This window comes from Dinoponera quadriceps, unplaced genomic scaffold (assembly GCF_001313825.1).
Source record: "Dinoponera quadriceps isolate SergipeBrazil2010 unplaced genomic scaffold, ASM131382v1 scaffold1492, whole genome shotgun sequence".
NCBI lineage: Eukaryota > Metazoa > Arthropoda > Insecta > Hymenoptera > Formicidae > Dinoponera > Dinoponera quadriceps.
The window spans coordinates 64,278-92,151 of record NW_014555562.1 but is presented as its reverse complement, the minus strand read 5'-3'; the positions used below and the strand labels follow the sequence as shown (position 1 = coordinate 92,151).

The following is a 27,874-nucleotide window of genomic DNA, read 5'->3' as shown; positions in this document are numbered from 1 at the left end:
CCGTTATTCGCTTCAACTGTTATCAAAAATTATGTATTTTACATATCAATTTCTAGAAAACTAGATAATAAACGACCTTGTAACTTTTTATATAACATTTCCGCGAGTCTTTTTTATCATCTCCCCGTTTTTCATTGAAACCGCAGGAGTAGTTTGATCACTAGAATTAAAAACGTGATATCGGAACTGTTTTCGTATCTATGATACATGCAAATAGTACTAACTTTGACCTCAATTATCTTCGTATAATTAATTTTCTACTAATTTCACATGTGTGTAGATTGTGCTTTGATTAATGTCATCATAATTGGAAAAGATTCCTAAGAAATTAAATTTACTAACCAACTACCTTGACACAGCTGAACGTTCGCGCGAATGTGCCTAGTCACACAGTAATAAAGATATCACTTCTTGTCTTGCCGAGTTTTCATCTGGTCCTTCAGTTGTAGGAACTGAGTCTTTTTTTTCGCGTATAATCACACAGTTAACGGAAATCTCACCGGCCGGTGAGTTTCTCTGAAAAGTTTCAAAACGACAGGCTGCTACTCACCTTTCTTCTTGTCCTTCTCCTTCTTATCGCCGGCATCTTTTTCGCCGCTGTAAGAAAATAAAAACCAGATGAAATGTGCGCTCTCCAATATGACGCGTGATAAAATTGATCTCGATCCATGGAATCCGTTAGAGAACGCAAACGCGTGAAATTTCAAAGGTCATCAAAAAATTATTCGGTTGTGCATCCCGCACGGAGAAAACCAATTTTGCTGGAACAGCAAATGTTTGTTAATATAGTGACAGCAAAGAAAAAAATTTGTTCAGACAGCAAAAAATTTGTTTGAACAGCAGAAAGATTCGTTAAGAATATTAATTATCCACATATCCAACAGCAAATAGCAATTAATACTCTTAACAAATCTCTTTATCAAACAAATTTTCTGCCGTCTAAACAAATTTTTTTCTTTGCTGTCACTATGTTAACAAACATTTGCTGTCCCAGCAAAATTGGTTTTCTCCGTGCGTGCTTTTCATGTTCGCCGTCGTCGTTACGGGTAACCCTGCCTTTCGGTCTGATTGTTTGATCATTGAATTAATTTCAAACGATAAATGCATGTGGAGCGAAACGTAGGATGCAAGTTATAACGGCGAAAACCGGGCCCCCGTGGTGCACTTTGCGCGCGTATTTTATTATAACAATATTTTTGACGTGTGTATAATCCGACAAGGCAGAAGGAAACAGCACGTAGCGTAGGTGTTCGTGTTCACGGTATAATCAGTTAAACAGACCGCGACGAATTCGTCTCGAGTACGCTCGGTGCGTTCACCGTCATCAACCGACCGTAATCACCTTATAACACGCCGATGATAATTAACGCGGACGTATTTCGTAAGTGAACATTAGAGGCCACTTTCATTGGTGACAATAACGCTCTTCTCTCTCAAACCAGATGCTCTGTATAATGAGCGCAAGAAGGAGGAAGCCGGGAGGATACGCAGAGTCGCGTAGGATTGCGTTAGACGCCGCAAATGACTCTACATACAGGTAGACAGGTGCACAGTTGGCGTTATGTACGCTGTACCATTCCCTGGATCGAACATTATACGATCGTCAACCTTACAGATATTCACGTGAGGTCGAAACCATTGTAAACCGTTATAATTAAAACCATTCATAACCATATCATTATAATCAGAGTTATACGAAAAGAAATATCAGATACAGTAGCTAAATTAGTTGTAACGTATGGACACTTAAAACTTTAGCAATGTAAGCAATTTTAATTGTTGCTGCAGTAAACTCTTTTACTGCAGCAGCAAACGTACCTATCATAAATGTCATTTACGATAATAATAAAAGAGTTTGCTATTACAACAATTATAATTGCTAAAGTTTTAGGTGTCCATATGCTAATTTACGAACTACTGTAATTGATTTTTTTTCCGTATGCGATTTTATGCGATTCTTAACTTTATGGGTTATGTATATAACGACGAAAATCGTGTAACTTTTCATCTTGAGGATGGTGCACAGAAAAAAAATTAGCTCAAACAGCTAAAAATTAGTTAAAAACTAGTATCCACAGGTAAAAATTAATTATCCATATAATGCAACTTTAGTTGATTTAACTAACTTCTTGTCCCTGTAGGTTTAGGTCCCACAGCTAAAAGCTGAATCTGGTATCTAAATTTCAGTTGTATTATATGGTTAATTCCTTTTTTTCGTGTACAACGCACATAACACCGACTGTACATAAATTTGGCAGTAGCTTTATTATTCGTAACTTGTAAAACTTGCATCCTTCGTAAATACCCGAGAAAAAAAGATCATATATGAAATTTGCCCATATATCATCTGTAATCATATATAACCACAACAAAAAAATACTGCTGTTTACAAATTGTATGCAAATACAATCGAAATAAATATTTCTGGCTACTCATGCTTCTGCACATGATATCGACATTTAATTAAATGACATAACATCATTTTTTTTCGTATAGACATATATGATCATATATATATAATCACGAATAGAGGCAAAATCCATATATGATTTTATATAATTATATATAATCATATATAATCATTTTTTCCCGGATAGTTCATATGGCACTCATATTTAATACATAGAATGAAAAAATGGAGAAATACAAAAAAAAAACACGAGAAAAAAAATATTGCAATTCACTCAAAACAACACGTCATATAAAATATAACATGAGAAAGGGTCATGTAAAATATAACACGAATAAGAATCTATGAAAATATAACTTTTATTTTATTACTTCATTTATTTTGTCATTATATTAATATTTTTGTTGTGTTAATAAAATTCGCTTCTATATCACAATATAACAAAAAATTTATATTATTCTACGATGACAATCTAACTTTCGCCGGGAGATAGTCACGTTCTATTTACGAGCCGCGAGTGTTTGAATATACACGCGTGCGCGTGTGTGTACGTGCTGTATGTGAAGGCACGTGAGATTTAGATTTTCCTGTTTAAAAAAACGAGAGGGGATTACCGCGATAGGTTCCTCCCTCGCGCCTCCCCCTCTTCATTTACGATTTCTGTCTGGTAACGACGACGAGCAGCGTTCTATTATAGGGACGTAACGGCGACCTTGCACGTTAACTCGCGCACACGCTCGTCGCACATGCGACGGCCTCACGTGCGAGAGATTTTTCCGCATGAACGGGACTGAATGTGAGAAGAAACATTTTCGACTTTAAACAGGCATCGATCGGAGGAGATGCGTGTCCTTGCCCTTTCATAGTCGCACCTGACGAGACGTTTAAGGTCGCCGAATGGATCGCCCGTAAGGAGACCTCATCGTTCGAACGCACTTTGTGCGACGCAGGGGAAGAGCGGGAGGAGACAACGGCGACAAAGAATGAGAAAGAAACCTCGTTAGTACGTACGAGATTATGTAACTATCTATATGCGCTCATTAAACAAGATCAGCTGTGGGCAGGCGAGGGTGTGCGTGAGGCACATGAGAACCGTAAATGCGGAAAATCCAGCCGACGCTCGATAACTCCGGTGAAGAAAAAAAAAGTGTCTTGAAAATACAATATTCTAGTCGGGAAGATATTTTCACGGAAGAATTATCTTTCGTCTGAAGAGATAAGAAACAACAAATTACGTTACTTGGCGATTTTATTTGATTTAGTTAATTCACTTCTTCTCTCTATGTTTTTCATAAATACACTGAGAAAAATTACAGTTATTTTCAACTTCAACTGTATCCTTTGTATGGTTTTAATCACAAAAATAGTAATACTAATATGCGTGTAGTATTATTATCACTGACACAATAGTAACACTTATACGGAGAAAAATAATTTGCTGGCACAGCAAATCTTATGCTGTCGCAGCAAAATCTGGAAATTATTACGTAGACAGCAAAATGCTTTGTTAAGAATACTAATTGCTATTCGCTGGATTCTTTTGCTGAGTCTACAAATTTTTTTGCTGCAAAAACAAATTAAATAAATGTGGTAAAACACTATTTTGTTCTAACGACAAATGTGTCCCAAGGACAAATTCACTCAGCAGAATATTTTCTATCTTGACAACAAAACTGTTTCTGTTCTAATTACAAATAATTCGCTAATTTGGTTATGCGAACTAAATATTGCTGCTGCAGCAACAAATACACATGTAAAATATAGATATAAAATATAATAAAATGTAAAGTAGCAACGATGAGTTCGCTACAACAGCAAAATTATTTTCTTCCATATAAGGGAAAGTTGCCTAATGTGTAATCATCTAAATCATACCTCATGACTTTTTCTGTAATTATTGAATATAAGCGCGATCTAGTGATAAATATATAAAATAAATATAAGATGAGAACATAGGAAAAACTTTAAAATTACACTGTTTTCTGTATAACATAAACATTTGAGAAGTATCTTAAGTAAGTCAATTTTGACAACTCCCCTGCTAGAAAAAAAGTGGTTCCCCTGACTATAATTTTTCTTCCGTAATGACAATTGTAGTTACAAATACCAAATATTTTTCTCTTAGTGCTTCTATTGTAAGCGCAACAATAAAATATGTCAACGACATTACCGCGGAGCCACGGCTCCGAATTGCCAAATATCGCTATGCGGAAATGCAACCTGGCATTCCCGCAATAGAGATATCGCAATCAGGATGGTCAGCGTCCTCGTTTAGATGACGCTGACACATCAACAACCACCCCCTCTGATTAAGCCATAAGAAGAGGATAAAAAGGAACGTAAGACCGGAGCGGGCGCGACTCACAATCTCAACTCTCGGATACCGACACTCTGTCGAACGCGTGCACAATATTGTAACGGGCAACTCTAACTCTCAACTCTCGAGCACCGACACGCTGTCGGACGCATACGTAAGATAGTATCGGGCAAGCAAATAATAAACGACCAGTTCAGTTTTTAATCATCAAAAAGAAGCTCTTTATTAATTATCGCGCCTCGCCACCTCCTCCTACTCTATCGCGCTGTACCGGGCAACCCCCCCATTTTCCTGCGACGTTTCGGCGCCGCAACACTTCTCTGAGAAAAAAAAGATCATGTATGAAATTTGCCCATATACGACTATATATAATCATATATGTCCATAACGAAAAAATACTGTTATTTACAAATTATATGGAAATATAATCGAAGTAAATGTTTCTGGCTACTTGTGCTTCTGACAGCACGTGACATCGACATTTAATTCAATGACATAATATCATTTTTTTCGTATGGACATATATCTAACCACATATATGAGCAAAATTCATATATAATTTTATATAATTATGTATAATCATATACATATATATTTCAAAAGTAAGCCATTTTCTTTATACAGATCTAGCCTAGTACTAATCTAGCCTATCCCTTCCTGCTCATTAGTTCAGACAAAATAATTAATTCCTTACTAATTGCGAATTTTGCAAAATGTTATATGATTTTTCTGCTCAGTTTCTACTTGCACATCACGGAAATCGGGATTAGTTTGGGACACCCTGTATAATCATTTTTTCCCGAATAAATACGTACACTCGGTCACAGGACGGTTGCAACAGTTTTTCTTTGCATGTTCCGGAACACACAAAATAAACGACAAGGTAAACCTATTATTTACAAACATGTGCAGTAGATAGTCAGACATTAAATATGTATATGTCAAAATTACATAATACACATGTAATTTTGATATATACATATCTAATTTCGACAGCTCTCTGACCATCTACCGCACATGTTCGCGAATCACAGGTTCGCTTCGTCGTATTTTTTGTATGTTCCGAAGTATGTAAGGAAAAAACTTTTGCGACCGTCCTGTGACCGAGTATGCACATTTGCAAATTTCCATATATCTGGAACTTTTCTCTCTCGCCTTGATAAGGCGGTATTATTTCTCTCCCGGTGTTATTTAATTTATGCGAGCATATTCCGAGCGTTGGTCGCGAAATGACATGGTTTCGCAACGCAAGGTACGTCGGCATATAAATACGCGACTTGGAAGGTTCCTCTCCGCCTATAGTCTTCGTTTATCTGTATATTTCAGAGCCGCAGAAGGACACACCGGTTATTTTAGCCCCCCCGTACAATATCGGGAACGATACGCCACGACGAGAGGCGCGCACGTCGCAGAGCGTCGGCTCCATTCACACCGTAGCCACGCACGATACGATCCCCCGAGTTGGGGATTCACGGGAAGAAAAATCGCGCAAAAGGAAGCGGAGGCTCCAGAGGTTCCATCACGACGACGTGACGCCGGAAAAATAGACATCACAGCGGAGGATCACGGAAGCGCGCACGGAGAATTTCCGCGGCTTCGGGCGAGGGAAACCTCGTGAAATGAGCGAGATGATTCCCGATAGATTTCCCCGTGAAGAAAGTTCAGATACCGCAAACGGATACCGGGCTCGATTAGCGAGTCGCTCCAGCAACGAGATCCTGCTGTGATCTCCGGCTTTGGCGCAAAACCGTGCTCAGCGAAGACAAGAGATTTACGAGCTCCGCGAGACATATATTAAGCGATCGGCCGAAAATAGAGAAAGCGTCCGCGAAAGCGACGTAGGATCTATAATCTTGCGCGCCATGTGAGCCTCGGGTGCTATAGAGTTCTGCATAATTGCGACGATTGCAGTAGACCTCAAGTATCGTTGTTTTTCTCTCTTTGTGGGACACGTGCATCTGGAATGCACGTTTATTTATACAGCGGCCACTACCGTCGGGCTTTTCTTCTCTTTTGCACGGATACTTGAATGTTTCACCGGGTGGGGAAAAGCGCTAAAATTGACGTAGAAGAGAGAGGGTTACGTTATTGTGCGAACTGAGATACTTGAGTTTACTTTCAACCGACGTATCTCAAATTTGCTGTAAAATATCATTTCACAAAACGTAGTTGAAACTACCTGTGACTGATTTCCCTCTGATTTTCTCGTTTGTCGGTTTAAGATAGCCAGAAAGAAAGCAGAAGATCCTTTCCCACATGATAAACGAGCGATATATATCGTAAAATGTTTTAAATTTTGTAAAGTATGTAAAATTAAAGATAATATGGAAGGATATATAATAAATATACAAAATTATTTTATTTTATTTTATCTTATTTTTATAATTTTCTTCATTTTTATAATTTCCTACAGATATCATCGGTACGTCAGTTTTGGGGCCTAGTTTCCAGAAGCGCCGATCCTCAAACATCTTGAAAAATAGTTATTTGCGAGGAAATACGTAATAATTTTCAAAAAAAAATATCATATGTATCTAGGTAGAGAAGCGTCATATATCGGTTTAACTCTGTGCACATTCACCCTAATTTTACACTTTCAATAAGACCTCAGATTCCAAAAACAAAACAGTACGTTTCGTAGTTGGTGCGTTTCCTCTATTAATTCTCCCGAGTCGTGATACCTTGCACGATTGTTATTTTCTTCCTTCTCTTCGGCCCGAACAACGGCCGTTTCGTGACGAGCGTTCGCGAGGGGCGAGCCGGTCGGCGGGCGATAAAGACGAATGAAACGGTGATTTTTTCACGAGATAATTCAGCACGGAGAGAGAAACGCAGCGTTAAGTCTTAAGTTGCAGCTACGACTACAACGACGACCGCAACGACGACTACGACTACGACGACGACGAACGGCGTATCGCGTAACGCGAGAATAATTAATTCGCGAATGTGGAGTGGAGGTCGGTGGGGTACGAAACTTTTACTTCCATCGAGTTCGTCGACCCTCTTGTGCGCGGAGTGCGGCTAATCCCGTCGGTTGGGAAAACGCGCGTAGGACGACCGACCGGCCGGTGCGGTTAAATCGTCGAAATAATGGCGCGCGCATCGAGCGTATATTAAACCGAAACGCGCGACGGCCCACGGAGAATCACGCGGAACGGGGAAAGCCGGCCTTTAAATCCCACCGCGCAACACGTCCGTACTTTCCAGCCATTTTGTCTAACTGTATCGGGATCATTACATGTATACGCGCGGCGCGATAATATCGGCGAAGAAGAAAAAAAGAGGAAGAGGGGGAGGAGGGAGCCGCCTCGGTTGTGCTACAACATCGAGGTCGACACCGATCTCGGCACGGAGGTATATATATTTTATACAAACTGCTTATACACTTTGAATAAAGTACTTTTCTCGGGAAGAAGTCGCGCGCACGAGGCTCGTTTTTGTATCTTCGCTGGAAATTCTCCGCGATTTCAGATAGCTCCTCGATAGCGCTTCGCAAATGTGCTGTCGGTATGCGATCGATAAGTGCGACTCTTCGCGACGTATTCGGCGAGATCTTTCCCGATAGAGCTGTTCCGTGCGTAGCAATACGACTTTTTAAGGTAGCTGGATCGTCATTTCCTCAGGAATTCTCTTAAATCTTAGCTTCACATTGATGGAAATACTATCTACACGTATCTGTTATTTTCATACCTGTAAAGTTAAAAAACCGATCGACCGTTCGAATGCCGAAATATTTGCAACTAAAGATGTCACTTTTTTTGTTTGACGTTAATGCCCTACTTTAACTTCTTTATGTCTACTTTTACTTTTAATTTCTTCTACTTTAACTTCTTTATTTTAACTTATACTTTTAATTTCTCCTAAATCACATTTAGAATTTTTATGAAAAAGTACTGTTATAATAACAACCAATATAGAGACATTACACAAAAGTTTTTGAAATTTTGATCATTTTGTTTTGAAAATATATCCACAAAAAATTTACAATTTATAGTACTTGCAGTATATGTACACGTACACATATTTAAATATTTATATACCACTTTCTACTATATGTGCACTTCTATTAGCTCAACTGACATATAAATAAAGCATTAGTAGGAAAAATAAACAATATATAATATCCTTATATTTATAATATTATGTACATATATTTGTCTTAATTTCGCTCGAAATTAATATTTATTACTTAGATAGTTAAATAAAATTAAATTAAATTAAATAAATCAATAATTGACGTATAAATAAAGTATTAATAAGAAACGATAAATGACATGTTTATATTGTGTAATATTGTGTGTATATTCACATTAATTCCGCTGCAAGTTAATACTTATTACTTAGATAGTTAAATAAAGTTACAGAAAAATATCTTCTTTCAGTAAATAATAAACTTATGAAGGGACCTTTTAATATCGTCACTGAAAATGCAGCACCAACTCGAACCAGCTACTTGAAAAGTAGTCAAAGTTATCTCAAAGATTCAGAACGTCATATCGCGAAATATACTCGTAGAATTTGTTGCGGAATGACGCATTAATTATGCGAACGTCGAAAAACGCGAGGGTGAGACACACTCTTCCTGTCCCGCGTGATTTGCCGAGTTTCTTCCGCCGTTAACACGCAAAATATCCTGGTCGACAGCTTCAACGGAGTCTGCGCGCACAAAGAAGCGAGCCGTCTAACCGAATTTATCAAGGCTGCGTAGATACGGCAGCGCTGCGAGGGGATAGCGAAATTGGTGCAGGCGGGTCACATTAACTGGGTCACGACCCACTTCCGCATCGGCAAGACTCGCGCCAGTATTCCTCCTTTTTGAGAATTCGACCCAGCCCGCTCGAGGATGCCTAATCCCATCAGTGAGAGAACTGGGGAGACCCGATCCTGCCTCGCATATCTGAAGAGATCTGCGTATTTATCATCATCGAATGTTGCAAACGCACAATTCGGGTGAGCTTTAAAGAGATTGTAAAGTTCAATGTCATATTTTCAGTAGAGCACTCATAAGTTTAGTATTTATCAGGCAAAATATATATGTTTGTATAGATTTATTTCATATCTTCTATAGATTTGTTTTATTACTTAAATAATAAATGTGTGTGTGTATGTGTATGTTAATTTGAAATGACATTGAGGTAAACATATGTACAAAATATTATACAAATATAAAAATATTATTATTTTGTATCTCTCTTATTAATGCTACATTTATACATCAGTGCATCTAATAGAAACGCACGAATTAATTGAAAGAGATATACAAGTGTTTAAATATGTGCATATATATATATATATATATATATATATATATATATATATGTATTTCGAGCATTAATATAAATTATAAGACACTGTTGTATTTTCAAGACAAAATGGTCAATAATTCCGAAATTTACGTACAATTTCTGAATATTAGTCATTAATTATATATATTTAATATATATAATAATATTATTATATCACAGTAGTTTTTCGCCAAAATTTTATTTTTAGCTTAGAAGATATTTTAATTTAAAAGATAAAAACGGGAATTAAGATTAGTATACTAATCTCAAGGAACACGTATAAAAAATGTTAACTTTAGTTGCACCTCAGCTCTCGAACGGCTAAATTGTTTTTTAATTGCACGAACAGTTAAATAATATTTCAACGTACGGGTAATGCAAGTTTCATCGAACTCTTATCAAACTCATTTCGCTTTACAATCTCCTTAAGTCGACACGACGCAGCGTGACTCTGCTTACTTCTACGAGCAAGGGGCAGCTCGAACTTGTGGGAGATCAAATTTAATAATTCGTGTCGGAACGTGCATCGAGTCGGTCACAGAGTAGTAAAAAGTTCAGTTCGATTTTTCTCTCGATGGACCCAAATCGGTTTTCTTCTATAACAGTTTTTTCTAAAGAACATTTTTTTGTGTTTATAGAAAAAAAATTAGCATCAATTCGAAACCGATATTTTCATATACAAGCAAGATCATATAATCTTATATAAAGATAGAACTTGCTCTTATATGAAGAAATCTTATGTAGTTCCATTAAAAATATCATATTCTTGTTCTTTAAGAATTTTATAAATTAAGGAGAGAAATATTGGATAAAGAGAATGATATTTTCAAATTGATACCCACATAATTCGTAGTTTGAAGATATCGTTCTTTCTATATCCAACATTTCTTCCTCTCAGTTCATGAAAATTATTCTTAAATAACATGAATATATTTTTAATGGAACTATTATAGAATTTCTCCATATATAAAAGCAAACTTTATCTCCACATAAGATTATATATTCTTGCTTATATATGAGAATATAAATCTTGAATTTTTATACTAATTTTTGTTCCATATGGACATATATAAGTATTGCTGAAACGGTGGCGTACATCACAGGCAACGTTAACAAAAGAAAGACTAGAAACAACTAAATTTTGTTTAAACAATATTTTTTCAAACACAACGCTTATTCAATACTAAACAAATATATAGTTATAAAGTTTCCATAATGAGTTATCAATTTTGATTCAACGATTGCGATTTGAGCAGCAATTGTGTCAACGCAATATATTGTTGCAGTAACGCGCAATTTGTCCAACGGACAAAATATTTTTTCAAATGAAGATAATCGCTGATTTTATCGATTAAATCTGCTTCTCTTTTTAATGAACAACGACGATTGCTTGGATGATAACATCTAGGTTGATATTTGCTCTCGTTGGACGCGATGATAAAGTCAAATTCGACCTGAAAATCCGATCGCGAACTTTTTTAACTGACCCAATAACAGTGGGATATTTTCATCGCGCTTTATTAGGCGAGAAATAAGCGAGGGACGACTTTATCGTATCGATATAACTGCTATCCATAGGAAAGCGATTTCGTCCAACGAATTGCTTTTTAAAGAGAGGACGTAAACCGAGCACGAAGTAATTTCTCTCTACTGAATTTTCGCCCGCCAGACGTATTTTCAATCCGGCTTGCCGAGGAAGTCGGTTGGCTTTGATCCCCGTTGCTCGATCCTTCGGTACGTCTTCATCCGGCATGAAGGATGAGGAATGGGCGAATCGGTTTCTTTCGACGAGTGCGAGAAAGCGCGACCAAGTCATGCGCCCTGACGAGACTCTCCCGCGCGGTTACGAGAGCTTCACGCGATATGTCGACTCCCTCGTGAAACTCTATTTCTCGCGAATATACGTGAGAAAATGTCGCCTGCGATCGTAACGCGCGTCAATTAAATTCAGAGAAGAGAATCAGTACTACGGAAAGATAGTGCGCATCGCATAATATGTACGTTGTGAGAAAATAACGGTTGATCTCACGAAAATCATAGTCCTTTTTAACCCGGGAATAGTCACCTTATTATTTTTTTTATTTACGTAAACAATCACCTGAGGTCATTTAAACCCCAATTAAAAACGGCTATTATTAATAAAATGTAGCATATTATCGATTGCTCTATGATTTATTATTATTCAGGGATATTGCAAATATAGATTCGCTCACTATTTTTCGAAAAAAATGAGAGGAAACCAAAAAAATATTTAAGAATCGGAATAAACACGTCAAGTGTCTTATTATGACAATATTTCTGTCGTTTTATTACCTTTTCTCGATGAAATAAGATATTTAAAGGTTCGTAAAGAATAATTATTCAAAAAGATTAAGAATACATTAAATAACACTTATTTTATAAGAATGTAAGGCTAAATCGCGGTCACATAAAGTTACTATTCAGGATCGTAAAAAATTATTTATTTTTATATTTCTTCATTGTATTATAGAAATATATAACATAATATTTTTAAACAAAATAATTATAAATTTTTAAGAATATAGATATTTTTTTATATTTAACATTAAATAAAAAATATAATTTAAGATATTCGTTTCACTTATAATAAATGTTAATGTTAACTATGTATGTTAATTATAAACAATAAATATAAATATTAGATATTTAATAATTACACCTTTGCCTATTTCTCTGGACATTTTTATTGATCAGTATCAGATGTAATGTAAATAATGCTTAATGTTTATTGGATATGGGTAGACATAACCTCATTCAAACTTATTATTATCTTGTATTCACAATACGAACTCTTACTGCGTTTGACTAATTTTATAACGTGAACAGTCACCTGGGATCGTTTTGTACCCCAATATGTTTTTACAGGCTTATATTACGAATAAGACGGATCACAACCTATTCCTGTTGCATAGGTTACGTCTCTAAATGTCCAAATGAAAGGTATATATTGGTTTCCGATCAGTAAAAAAAATCCATTGCGATGTGAGCTTCATTTTCTGTGGCTATTTCCGGTGTTAATTAAATGTTATTAAAATTGTACTAAATATAATTATAACTACAATACATATATATATATATATATATATATATATATATTATAATATTGTAAATTTTCGCCTTCAGATACATTTTTCCGTTGTTTAAAGTAAATAGACAATTGTTCACGTAATAGTCATTATCTGTTTCCTTGTTTGTTTGTTAATAACTTATTTTTGCTTGATGAACAAATAAGAATTATGAATGGACAGATGTGGACAAATCATGAACAATCGAGTGCCGTGAGAATTTTATAAAAATTCGCATTTCAGAATGCCAACTTTGCAGACCTAGTAACAAACATATATATGTAAAATTACTTGCTACGAGAAAAATTATTTTCCTGGCTATAATTTTATATAACTACGCAATTACTGTCACAAATATCAAATACATTCTCTTCACTGTACGCATACGAGCGAGACTTGCGCTCGCGCGAAAAAATTCACACGCGCGTGTCGTTAATTAAAAGCTCGAGGGACACGCACACGGCAAAATTGCGTGGCTTGAAAGGTAAATATTTCAAACAACGCGACGGGAAATGCCAAATGTTCACCGGAGTCCGATGGCAATCTAATAAAGATAAAAATGAACAAAGGTAAACCGTAACGAGCAAAAAAGATTTCTTCGAAAATTTGTTCTCTCTTCGACTATGTTTATATATTCACTGGCAATACTGAAAATCTATATTTCATGTTACATATATTATACACAATGAAAAACATTTTATTCTCATGTTACAATCGGTCCTTGTTAAAAGGAATTGTTGTCAGAAGTTTTTGCGTTGAATTCTCAACATAGCTGAGTGTTAATGTAACATAATTGTATTATTTGAATATTTCGTGTTGAATTGATATTCAATATTCTTCTGTATGAAAATAACATAATTTACATATAAATATGTGTTTAACATAAAACTTATGTAGTTTTCGAATTAAATTTCCTCAGTAATAGTTACCATTTATTAAATCAACATGTTTTATATATTAATTCATCACACAGAGAGCGCACGCTGTCTTTTATTTTTGGTTTGCCACCAAAAGCGATACTGCTGCATCAGATCATGCGCAAACAAAGTAAAAAATTTTATGTTAATAGCGGCTCACTGAAATTTTTGTATTACTTTACCAAGGTGAATATATTAAAAAGTAATATGTTAACAAGATAAATATGTTATTTATTATATGTTGTTAATTTATGTATTTGCATATATGTATTTGCATACTTTTTAACATATTTCCTACGTTAAAGTAACACGAAAATTTCAATGGGTCGTCTTTCAACGTAAAATATTTCACTGTGTGTAAAATGTGAAGTAAAGTTATGAAGTATACGAGTGGTAAAAAACCGGCGTTATTTTATAAAATAATGATAATTATGCCTCTCCTTTAGACAACAGCAATATGTTGCGGGTCTTAATACCAGAGTTGCTACATTGTGGATCGCAGGATATTTGTACTACATAGCGTAGCGCGTATCCGTGTAACCGGAAAAAGTATAAAAATAACATTTCTTTTTGTTATATTTCCCGGGAAAAAATGATTATATATAATTATATATAATTATATGTAATTATATAAAATCATATACGAATTTTGCCCATATATATAGTTACATATATGATCATATATGTCTATACGAAAAAAATGATGTTATGTCATTTAATTAAATGACGATATCATGTGCTGTCAGAAACACAAGTAGCCAGAAACATTTACTTCGATTATATTTGCATATAATTTGTAAACAACAGTATTTTTTCGTTGTGGACATATATGATTATATATAGTCATATATGAGCAAATTTCATGTACGATCTTTTTTTACCGGGTTAACATTATAAATTATTATTTTTAATTATTTTTACATAAAATTTGCCTACAAATAGTGTTAAAATGTTACATATTTTGTGTTAATTTTTGACATGCTTTGTTTTACTTCTTAACATATTCATCTTTTAAAACCAACTCATCCGAAAATATGGGCCGAAATGGGGGATCGGTGGGACAAGTAAAATGTAATGTAATTGTAAAATGTAAATTTAACACAAAATATTTTACCGTGTAGATTTTCAGTGGCCGGCAATGAATATACGAGCACAGCCTTGATCAGTCGTTGACAAATACAAATAAACGCGTGACATCTTGTTTGTGTGTCGTATTATTTTGACGAATATGTCGCGCGTGTTGCGCGAATTAATTTCAGGAAGCTCGCAATCGCAAACTTCCCGGCGAATTCTCGGCCGATTAATTGGTCCGGCCTCACGTATCTCGCGTAACAATTAGCGGTTATTTAGAGTTGGAGTTCAACCGTGTAGTTAAGCGTCAAATGTCGGTGCGTATCGATTGAACTCGCGGCGAAACTATAATAGTTACCGAGTTTCGGACGGGGACGAGGAAGCAACCCGAGTGGCGCGAACATTAGTGCAAAGGTTAATGCGCAAGAGAGACGTTAACAGTTTTATTGCTTTATCAAATTTCCGGCCGAGAGCGCAATAATAAGAACTGATTATCGTGTTCGCGGAATCGATCCGGCGCGCCGCCGTAAATCCGACATGAAGACCAAGAACCGCCTTTCCCGCCTATCATCCCACGGAAGAGAAAGCTTTTTGTCAAACGCGACGCAACGAGCCTCGATCGCGCGCCTTGGGTCTGGAAAGTTATCGTTTGATTTCACGCGGCCGCTTTATTTAACCGCGCGAATTTAGACGATAAAAGTCGATCGCCGATCGAAACATCTCTCTTCCGAGTCGTCGAGTTGTCGCAGCGCGTTTACGTGGAAAGCGCGACCAAATCGCCGGCTGAATCACGCCGCAAATGATTCGCGTGCGTCGAATAGTCGTTCAAAACGACGAAGTTTCCATTCTTCCCTCTCTCTTTCTCTTTTCCTTTCCTCTCTCTCTCTTTCTCTCTCCTCCCCTCTTCTTTCCGTAAACTGCGCTTTTTTGAGATCGGGTTTAACGCGCACGTGGCGAAAGCGAACGATGATATATATTACCTTTAATATGATTACACGTGCACCTCGTCAGCGACGGTATTCGCGAGGCGTAATAAGACGCGCGAAGGATTGTTTACGCCGTTACCCAGCTGTTTCCAAACGCATCTGCGTGCAACGAAACGTGCACATCGCAGCGGAACGCGCGCGCGCGAGACGAAGAAGTGCTCGTTCGCTCGTTCTCTCTTCCGTTCTTCGGCAACATGCGCGCGCTCGCAAGAGTACGAGAGCTGGACGCGCCGAGTCGATCTAATTATCTAAGTCTGTCACGGCCATGCACACAAACACAACTGGTACAACGAGCACAATGGGCTTCAATATCCGGTCGAAGAAATCGCGACCCGCGACGACGGTCGCGCCGAGGACGCACGCTGTGCCGCAACATATCCTTTGAATTTTTCCTCCTTTGAGAAAAAGAACCTTCTTTCTTGGAAAAGGAAGATATCCGGAGATATCCCGGTAGCTCGAACCCCGGAGCTAAGCCGGTACATTCATGTAGTCGAATATATTTAAGACCGTCTTGGGGAAGTTGATCCCTCAAACCATTTCCTTAGGAAGCCTTTTAAATTTTAGTTGCATATTGATGGAAATACTATCTATATGTCTGTAAAGTTAGAAAACAACCAGCCATTCGGAAGCTGAAAATTCGCAGACTGAAAATGGTACTTTTTATACAGAGTCCTTCAGGTTAATGTCCTATTTATAACTTCTATTTTTAATTTCTTCCAAACCACATTTGTGATTTTGATGAAAAGCTACAGTGATATCAAGGACTAATATAGAGATATTGTATAAAAATTTCAGAATTATCGACCATTTTGCTTTGAACATATTGCCGTAGGAAATTTACAATTTATACCCGCAATATATATATGCATGTACACATATTAAAATATTTATAAACCACTTTCTATTATGTATGCATTTTTACATCTCACAGAAAAAAGTACTAAATTCAAATAAATAATTACTCTAATACTCCTTAGCAGATTTTTATTTGGATTAAGTAAATTTTATTTGGATCATATAAATATTTAAAATTACTTGGATAATTTATTTGGGGAAAAAAAATCGTAAGAATAGTTTGATTGCTAGACGTGATATCGAAAACCGTTTTGTATCTTTAATACATATAAATAGTGCTAACTTTGACCTCAATTATTTCAGCTTCAGTATGATCAAACTTTTATTAATTTAAATGTGTGCAGATCGTGTTTCGATTAATATACTGTTAAAATTTAAGAAAGTCCCTAAGAATATAAATTTACACGAATTAATTACTCTAAATTCATCTTCAGATGCATTGATGTCGATGAATCTGTACAGCATCTAAAGATGAACCTAAAGATGATCCTGAATGCAAGATCCGACTATGAATTCGACCATCACTAGATTCATAAATTTCGAACATGACCTATATGAACGAATCCCATACCTTTGATTGTCCGTCGAGACGTAGCCTGTGAACTAGTTAATTTTAGTCAGTTCTCATTTCTCCATCGACGTTCGTATGAGCGACCGTGTTACTAAAAGGATAGCACGTTAAAAACTCGGTCACGTGTTTCGCCTTAGCAATTCGAAAATTTTATATCACGCGTGCAAATACCCACACCCATCCACTCACCTTGAACTTTGCACATGACAACATCCGATAGGTTTCCGACGAATCTTGGAAAAAAGATTCGCAATTTACGCATTAATTCCCATAAATTATTTCGGTATTCAATTCTCAAGCTTAATTCATTAAAGATGCAGTAGATCTGCGTAATTACTCTTTGTTGATAATATATTTAATTGGTTACACGCAGTTTGTTACATTTTATTTATATGAATTAGTGAACATGGCGATATTATAGCACCGGTTAACGGTGACTCCCATGGTAGTCAACGTTAAATGGACGTCGCTCGAAACTTGTCTCACGTCAGACACTCCGCTCTGAATTCAGGGTTGGATCTGGATAGATCCGAACTAGTTAGAACCGAAACGTTCATTAATCTGCACTCAACTCGTGTTATTTGTAAATATTTAATGTGATCTCGAAGATTATAAAAACTATTGACATTTATTATTCGCGATTAGATCTGTGTTGGTTCTCATGATTGACGGTGGAAATCGAGTAAGATCTGTTGTTTCGTCGCCATTTTAGGGGTCATTCAATAATTACTTCACACTACGAGGGGAAAGAGGATTTATTAGTCTCTGTGACAGAAGGGAAAATACGAGGAAATAATTACCATGGAATGTCACACTAAGGTCTCGGCACACGATGCTCATTTTCATATTGGATCTAAAGAAATCTAATAACATAATGTGGAAATGGGGAGAGGGAGAAGAGGATAATTCCACATGTCACTTAATGTTGAGAGGGAGTACAAATATTTCGTGACAAAATATGACGGAGAGAGAGGAAGGATAAAAAATACGAAAATTTCGCATTACATAATTGTTGAATGGATCCGAAATGTATTTAAATGGGACATACTAGGACAGATCCCGTTCGATTTCTGCAACCAATCTGCTATGAAGTTATGTCAGCAAGTTTTGTAGACGGAACACGAGCTTAATACGGACACAGATAGCTATGAATTTTCCACGATACTCTCATCGAACCTGCCAATCTGCCGATATATTGCCAACATTTTGCAATCGGGCATATGACGCGCGTGGCATTACATTTATAATATAGCGATTTCGAGAGACTGGAAAGCTCACATTTGCACCGGGAGAAAAAAAAAATTCGATATTCGTGACAATGTAATTACATAATGAAACAATCAGCATTTCTCCGCACCATAAAAAAGTCCTTCAAATATCGGAAGCAAAATAATTATAATCAGGAGAATCATTTTTTCATAGCAAGTCTACTATAACGTTGATGACATTAATTTCATTATACATTTACTGCTCGTGTGCATTTTCGTCGAAACAACGAGAAGATATCGTTCATGCCACAGATGATTATAATTTGAATCAGGATTAATCTTTTTTTTCTCTCGGCACGATAACTCTTCTAAAATTCAAACTTGAGGCCTATGTGAATCCTACGAGTAACACGCGCGATCTTGACGCTGGAGTAATATCATAGGTCTCTCAGACCTACATCATGAAATAAAATATTGTAAAAATCATGGTTTTTTATACTTTATAGGTCTTTTACAGGCTGCCATCTAGTCACCGGTACAAGAAAAATAAAATAGTGACTGCTTCTTAGCAAAATAGTTAAAATAGGCAAAAAAAAACCTCAGTCTAACCTAAAACCATATGAGCAAAAAAAAATAATATTTACTCTTACCTTTCTAAGTTTATCTTTGGATAATTTAACACTTAACGAGTTTTTTTTCATAATGCGATTTGAAAGTTCACAACAAGATAAAACCAGGAACCGGAACGATACAATATAAATATGCTTTCGGAACAATCAGCAGACGAGATAGCAATGATATACAAGGTGGGCCATTTTAATCGACCCAGTCGAAAATTTCGAAAACCAAACCCGGGAGAGAAAAATATTTCAGACAAAAGTTGTTTGGTTTCGAGGGGACCATAAGACGGTACCATTGGTTTAACCTTGAAGAATTATTCGAAAGTCACATGAAGGTCACCTCAATTTTTTTTAATGGCATCCTCTATTTTTTATTACATATTCTTATAGCTGACCTCGAGAGCTTTCCAAAACACTATAATGAAATGTTTCTTTATTGAGTACTTTTCGAGTTATAAAGCTCCAAAGTTGCAATAGGAATTAATAGGAATGAATAGTCTGTAGATACAATTGGATATTTAGGTATCAATTGATTACGGAAATCTCTTCCACTGTTGATTGGAGTATCAAACTTTATTACTCACAATCAGAGGCTTACGTCTGCCAACAATACCCATGGCTGATTATCGTCCCTCAGAGATTGTTGATATTCTCCTTGTTCTCGGACAATGTGAACTAAATTATCATGAAGCTTCGCGAGTTTACCGGAATCGTTACCGCGAAAGAGAACAACATCCGAATCATACTACAATCCGGGACCTCGAACTAAGAGCTCGCCAAGGCCGTTTAGGACGTCAAAGAGCACATCATGCATTTTCAAATTGCAACTTTGGAGCTTTATAACTCGAAAAGTACTAAATGAAGAAACATTTCATTATAGTCTTTTGGAAAGCTCTCGAGATCAGCTACAAGAATATGTAATAAAAAATAGAGGATGCCATTTTAAAAAATTGAGGTGACCTTCATGTGACTTTCAAATAATTCTTCAAGGTTAAACCAATGGTACCGTCTTATGGTCCCCTCGAAACCAAACAACTTTTGTCTGAAAAATTTTTCTCTCCCGGGCTTGGTTTTCGAAATATTCGACTGGGTCGATTAAAATGGTCCACCTTGTATATAAAACATCTGTATTTTACAAATTTAACAGTAGCAAAAAAGTGATTATGATAACACATTTTGGACACAGAAATGAATTTTTTAGTAACTTGTCAAGAAGAAATGACAAAGGGTGATTTAAATGATTGAATGGCAGCGCTGATGCTTTTATATATAATTTTTATATAAATTATTAAGTATATTACCCATTTTTATTTATCGTCTTTGTAAACTGATTATCGCCAGAAAACCAGTTATCTCATTAGAGCAGACTGATAATAACAATAGTCACATAGACTCAACGTGAGTAATAGAGAATCTGAGTAATAGAGAATCTGAGTAATAAAGAATTCTGAGTAAAAAAGAATTCTGAATAATAGAGAAATAGGAGTGGGGTATAGCGTCTTACACAAAACGTAGAAAAGGAAGTAAGCGAAAGAAAACGCTTGTAAACATTCTGCAGGCCCAACATATTACTATCAAAATTAACAGTCGTTACTTGAAACTTGTTCCACGTAAAATATATAGACTTGAATTTAGAGTTAAACTTGAATTACTTTTATTTGAATCATATATGATATATGATACACCGATGTTACAATTTGCGCGATTCAACAAAGAAACTTGCATCGAACTCTAAATTCAAGTCTGAGTATCGTCTGAGTATCTCACCTGAAAGGCAATATTTAAGTAACGACTATTAATGTGATTATATATAAATGACTATATATTATATATATAACGACTATTAATATTCTTAGTAGAAATTGAACCTAGTGGGTATTTAGCCATGCTTCGCCACGAAGTAATAAATTTGTATCCAACATCGTTACTAGCCAATAATGTAACGCTCACTTCTCTTAGTGGCTAAATAATGGCTAGATAAATAAGTTAACTGATGGATGATAAGCAAAAGAAATTACAATTATGAAATGAAAAATCACAACTAGTTGCCAAGCAGTAATGTAGCGCTCATTTCTGCTTTGTTAAGACTTTTATGAAATAACGTATCCTCAATTTTGATTTGCTACCTCATTTTTAAATGCTAATGGCGGATATATAATAGTTAGATTATATATTTTAGAATAGACAGCGTCATCTACTCTATTTGATATGTAATAGCTAGACAATGGCTAGATCACTAAACCGATTCCATATTTTAGTGAATAATTAGCCAATAATGAAAGTAAAGAGCTAAAAAATCTAATCTAGTCTACACAGTAAAAAAATTTTGTATTATAAACAGTCCATCGAAATTTGTGTGTTACTTTAACACAGATAATATGTTAAAAAGTACATAAATATATGTTAAATTAATATATTCACCTTGTTAACACATTACTTTTTAACATATTCACTTTGTTAAATTGATACAAAAATTTGAGTGAACCGTTTATAACACAAAATTTTGACTATATATGCTAGCTAGATATTAGCACTTAACTCAGGCCAGCCAGATACATTTCTACTCTACTATAGGACGAATTCGAGTTTCTCACGTGAGACCAGTTTTAATGTAATGGCTATTAATACATCCAATATCGCGTGAGTCTCTCCCGGATGATTAGCGCTTAATTAATTCTTAGGTAATCGAACCGTTGGGAAACGGCGCGCGACAACGGTGTGAAATTTTCGCGCGACGCAACGCGTTACGCACGCGGCGCAATCGCGTTGATATCCTATAAACGCGTAATATTCCTAGAACATTATATGAGTATTATTAAATATTAAAATATTCTTATAATATTCTGAGAATGTTGTGTGATATTTTTTAATATTATAAGAATGTTCTTAAAATATTAAGAAAAAAATAATAATGTAGAAAAACACATAAAAATTATATATATATATATATATATATATATTTCTTTTCATTTTAATAATTTAGTATTTTAGTATTTTTTTAGTATAAGATGTATTTTTATATCAAATTATTTAGACTTTATCTATATAATAAAACAATTGGTATTGCAATACATTTGAAATAAAAAAACTGCAATTATATATATTAGGTTGGTGCGTATGAAATGTCGCATTCTCTTTACATGCGGACGTTTTCCTCCCTGTTTTCGTTATACTTTTGTATTTGGCATAACCTCATTCATACTCGTATTGTCCATTGCCAGAGACTCATTTCAACAAAATAGGTTTTCTCGAAGGTCTTCCCTTTTTTATTTCTTTTGAGTTTATTACCGATATGAATTCTGCCGACATTCGCGTCATTTTCTTATATGAGTACAAACTTGGTAATAGTGCTGCAAAAGCTGCACGCAACATAAACCAAGCGTTTGGGGAGAATACGGTTAACAATCGGAAAGTGCAGCGTTGGTTCGAAAAATTTCGGACTGGCGATTTTTCACTGCAAAATGAGCCGCGCGGAAGACCCAAAACGTCTGTGAATAATGATGACCTGAAGGCTCTAGTGGAAGCGGATCCAGCCGTATCCACGAGGGAACTTGCTATCAGGATGAAAGTTGACCATACAACGATATTGAGACACCAAATTGTACTCCCATCGCTTGTGAATCGGCATGGCCCGCTACTGCTCCATGACAACGCTCGGCCGCACACATCGCACAAAACAATTGCGAAACTGAACGAACTGGAATATGAAGTTTTGCAGCATCCACCATATTCACCGGATCTCTCGCCGACCGATTTTCATTTTTTCAAGCATTTAGAGCTGTTTTTAAGAGGCAAACACCATGAAAATGAAGACAGTCTAAAAAACTCGATATCAGAGTTTATTAATTCTAAAGACCAAAATTTTTTTAAGACAGGCATCTACGCTTTAAAATCTCGTTGGGAGAAGTGTATTGAAGCGAATGGAGCATACTTTGATTGAATAAACAGCTTTTGAAGAAAGATATACAGTTTTATACAATCACTTAAGAATGCGACATTTCATATGCACCAACCTAATATTATATATGTACACAGAGTTGAATATTTAAAAAATACATAATATTATAATAACATTAAATAATATTATTTTTTAATATTATTTAGGGTGAACATATAACTATCAATTAATATTCCAGAAATATTACTTAATATTAACCGTTTTAACGCGATCGCGCTATTCGCGTACAGTGGTGAAATGTGCCGCGATGTTTGGTCACGATCATCAATTCGCAACGCGCTCGGTTCCGAATTTCGCAAACTTTTGAGTGTTTAGTATAACGTTTCCGATATGACTGATGAAATGAAGGGCGAGCGTGCCGAGCGGCATATTTCGACGAAAAAAAAGTGCAGCGCGATCGCGTCGATCGGCATTATTCGCAGATAAATGAACGAAGCGCTATCGCGCTGCATGGCACAATCCGACACGGATTTTTAAAAACCCCTGGTATTAAAACGGTTAAATAATATTACATGCTTATAGGATAAGGAAAAAACAGCCGATTCTCTCTCTTTCTTTCTTTTTCTACCTTATAACGGCAACAAGCTCGTGACGCCGTCATTCTCGCGATTTTCGTTCGAATTGGACACGCAAATCGGGTTCGCGTCGACATAAATTTCATCCGAGCAAACGCGACGCGAGCCAATTCGTACCTCCGGATTTCGCGGACACGCGTGATCTTTGCGCACTCATTCGTCGGCGGCGAGCGTGAATTATCCATACTAATTTCGCGAACGACTTTTTGCACCTGCGCTTTAATCACGAAGAAACAGGTTTGCGCGCTCACTTTGATCGCAAATTGAAAATGTCAAACACAGCCAATGTCGCGAGATTGCTTGCGCTTTGCCTTTCAACGGGAAACAGTCCCGATTTATTTATTACTTTTCTCTCCCTCGGACGTTTAAACGTAATAAATTCCGATCACTGCAAACCTCGATTCTTTGCCAATAATGCATTCAAAGTGCAACGTGTGCATGTGTGTGTGTATATGTGTATATGTGTGCGCGCGCGCGCGCACGTGTACATAAAACATGAGCGGAAATTATTTGTACATCGATGCGCCCACACACGGAGAAATGGTATCATCCGTGAGGCCGCGGCGCACGTCGGAGCATCGGCGATCAATTCGGCTCTCAATCACGTCAATGTCGAGAATTTCGCGAGATAGCTCGGCGAAAAATGACCGAACAGCCGCGTTGGCCATACAATGGACCTTTCGTCCTTCTCGCTCTGTCTTTATTACAAGCTTCCTCCACAGTTACATCTCTCTCTCTCTCTCTCTCTCTCACTACCTCAAAACGGTGATCGCACTCGAGAAAGAAAACGCTGTTGTATCAGTACGATCAGTCGACAGCATCATAATTGGAGAGCAAACCTCTTTGGTTCAATAGCAATATCATCGGAACCAACACTAAAGTTATTGAAACAACGTATGACGCATTAGTTTCAATGATATCGCTGTTGAATCGAGGAGACTTCTGTCCCGCTGATCAATTTTATCAATACATTTTTCCCTGCGCACGCTTATTCATTTCATCAGCATTTCGACGGTACCGTTGGAATTAGCGCAATATTGTTAACCAATAATCGTGTCACGCTCTGTACGACCGGTTGAAATTGAATCCGACGTTGGATCTGATGACTCGATGTTGAAGGATGCTTGAATTAAATTCAGTTCGAACACGGACACCGGGTCGCACGACCGCGGCTTACGCGACAATTTTTTCACCATGCGCGGAATGTCGCATAGCACGAAATACATTGTCGTCGAGAAGAGTCAAAATCGTTGTTGTGTAATCTCGAATGGATACTCGATTCGCGATTTTCGCGATTTACGAAAGAGAGAGAGAGAGAGAGGGCCATTCATCAATCGTCACATCTTTATCACGAATAAATACAAAAACCACTATCGAAAATAATCGGGCGATCTGGAATAAAGATCCAAATAACAGATTAAAGAGGTGGAATAACGGAAAGATAAAAATATCGGATAATTGAGGATCATCGATAACGAGGCTAATTATCAGACAATGCCGAGCAGTAATTCCGCTGAAGAAGAATGACTGATCACGAGAACTTGGATTCGACCAATCAGCAGACGGGAAAGAAGAACTGGCACTCTTCATCGGTGCATTCCCGACGACGCGATTCCATTGTAGACGCGAGCAATCCGCGCGACGTATATTATTATACGTGACACGCGGCACACCGCGTGCAGACCGCTCCAAGAAAGAGAGAGAGAGAGAGAAAGAGAGCGCGCGTCGCTCCGTAGGCGAACTTGAAATCCACCTAAATTACGACCCGTGCGATGCTGACAGATAACATGGTATCACCCGCCTCGGGTGATCGCAGGTCGCCGATAGACTCGCGCAAAGACACGCCGTGCGTCGGCCCCGTAAATCGCGAACCGGATGGGAACGGCTCGAACGTACTCGCCGAATACCGCCGCTACGAGAGCGAAATTGATAGTCGAGAGTAACGATCGAGCGGGCGACAGGAAGGACGACCGTCGTCGTATCTCTCGTCGGGTTCAGGCGTGATTCGACGTGAGCGAACCTGCTCAGGGCGACTTTCACTGAACCCCGGTGAATCGGAATCGACGATTCCAAATCGCTGTCAAGCAAACGCTGTCACTTGCTCTACTTCGCTCTGATGCAGATGGAAATTACCCGGTGATCAGCAACCGACGACGGTAACATTACGGCAATTACGTTGTACCTCAAGTCTCCCACTCGACGATGTAACTGTTACGACGCACGTTGCATAGCACTCACAACGTTGAGCGGGACATTGCGACATTGATGCTACGTTACCGTTAGTCGACGTTTACGAGATTATCAATTTTTTATCGTTTAATTAATTTTTTCACGGGTCACTGTCGAACGACTGAAATTGCAGAACGTGGAAACTGGCGTCTCGGCAATTCTTCAATCGTTGTTCACCGACCAGTTGAATCCGAGGCTGACGAGAGTCGGTCTCGCTGTGTCGAGCCGCTGTCACCGCCGCGACATCGTCGGGAGCACATTATCACCCATTGGGGATGAAACGTCGACTCGGTCCGCGTTTCGCAGACGAGCGAAACGGCCGAGACCTGTCGCGGACGTGTCAGTCAAGGAGCGAGGCGAATTCGGTGTGCGAGTGACAATGCCTAATGTGTGACGCGCTAATCGGAGCGGCTTGACGCCGCACACCTGATCGTCCGTGTCAAGGCGAGTCGATCGGTCGGTTGGTCATCGCGCGCGCGACAGAGAGAGAGAGAATGTTCATATGTAAACAAACGGAGCTGTCAGTCGGATCGATGTAAACGCTGGAGTAACAGCTGTGCGTCGCAGTGTCGCGGACGGCGCGCTGTCATTCCACGAACAAAGAACGGAGAAGAGCGAGCGAGACGGCAGCAGCGAGAAAGAAAGAGAGAGAGAGAGAGGGAATGATAATAGAGCTCACCGTAGAAGCGAAAGGGTCTTGTTGTTGGCGCACTCGAGGATCTTCTTCTTCTCCCAACCCTCAACCGTCTTCACCCATTCCTCGCCCGGGCTTCGCCAGTCCTTGGATATGAACGGCATCGCTGGGGCCTCACACGCAAATCGAGAGTCGGTCGAGGACGGATGCGCGCGATAACAGCAGCTCAGGACGACACAGCACGCACGGAGGTACAGAGACGCGCACTTCACCGTGTCCACGGACGCCGAATATGTGTTGGCTGCGCGTTCGGATCGCGGAACAAATAGCTTTCTCTCTCTCTCTCTCTCTCGCGCGCGCGCGCGCGATCCAAGCGCGCATGGCTTTGTTTGAGTGACGTCACCGCGTATCAGCTGTGAGGCCACTGAAAGCGGCGCGCCAGGCGGTCGTTTGCGGAACGTCGGGCCGACTTACGCTCGACCGGTAATCGAGGGATCACACTCGAAATCCAACGGTGTTGGGCAAAACTCGAAACCTTGGTGTAGTTTTAAGACAACGTCGTACGCCCGGAATCTTCGTCTGAATTTGCAGCTCTATAGCTTCGGAAGGAAACCGTTTTTCATCCAATTTTTCCACGAATATAAGTGCGTAATATATTCCTAGAATATTATATGAATATTATTCAATATTAAAATAATATTCTTATAATATTTTAAGAATGTTATGTAATATCTTTTAGTATTGTAGGAATATTCTATTGATGATATATGTTCCACTTCAATATTCTTGATATTATAAAAATGTTCTTGGAATTTAAAAAAATATAATATAAAAATATATATATAAATAAAATGTACATATATATGTGTGTGTGTGTGTAATTTTTTTTATACAAAATGTATTTTTACACAAAATAATTTTGACTTTATTTATATAATAAAATAACTGATATTGCGATACACGAAATAAAAAACTACAGTTATATATATTATATATATACATAGAGTTAAATATTTAAAAAATATGTAATATTTCAATAACATTAAATAATATTATTTTTTAATATTATTAAAGGTGGACATATACCCATCTATTAATATTTCAGGAATATTACTTAATATTAAATAATAAATATTAAATTATGCGCTTATA

General features: G+C 37.3%; 1 protein-coding gene across 1 annotated transcript in view; it reads right to left on the bottom strand.

The window, feature by feature from the left end:
• Window positions 1–27,286, bottom strand: part of LOC106744655 (F-box only protein 32) — a 35,463-nt gene extending 8,177 nt beyond the window's left edge. The window contains exons 1-2 of the mRNA XM_014619587.1: window positions 26,768–27,286; window positions 551–597 (exon numbers count right to left, since the gene is read on the bottom strand). Coding sequence (XP_014475073.1) covers window positions 551–597; window positions 26,768–26,886 — 166 coding nt within the window. The 5' untranslated portion in view covers window positions 26,887–27,286. The remainder of the gene's footprint in view (window positions 1–550; window positions 598–26,767) is intronic.
• Between the last annotated feature and the right edge of the window lie 588 nt (window positions 27,287–27,874).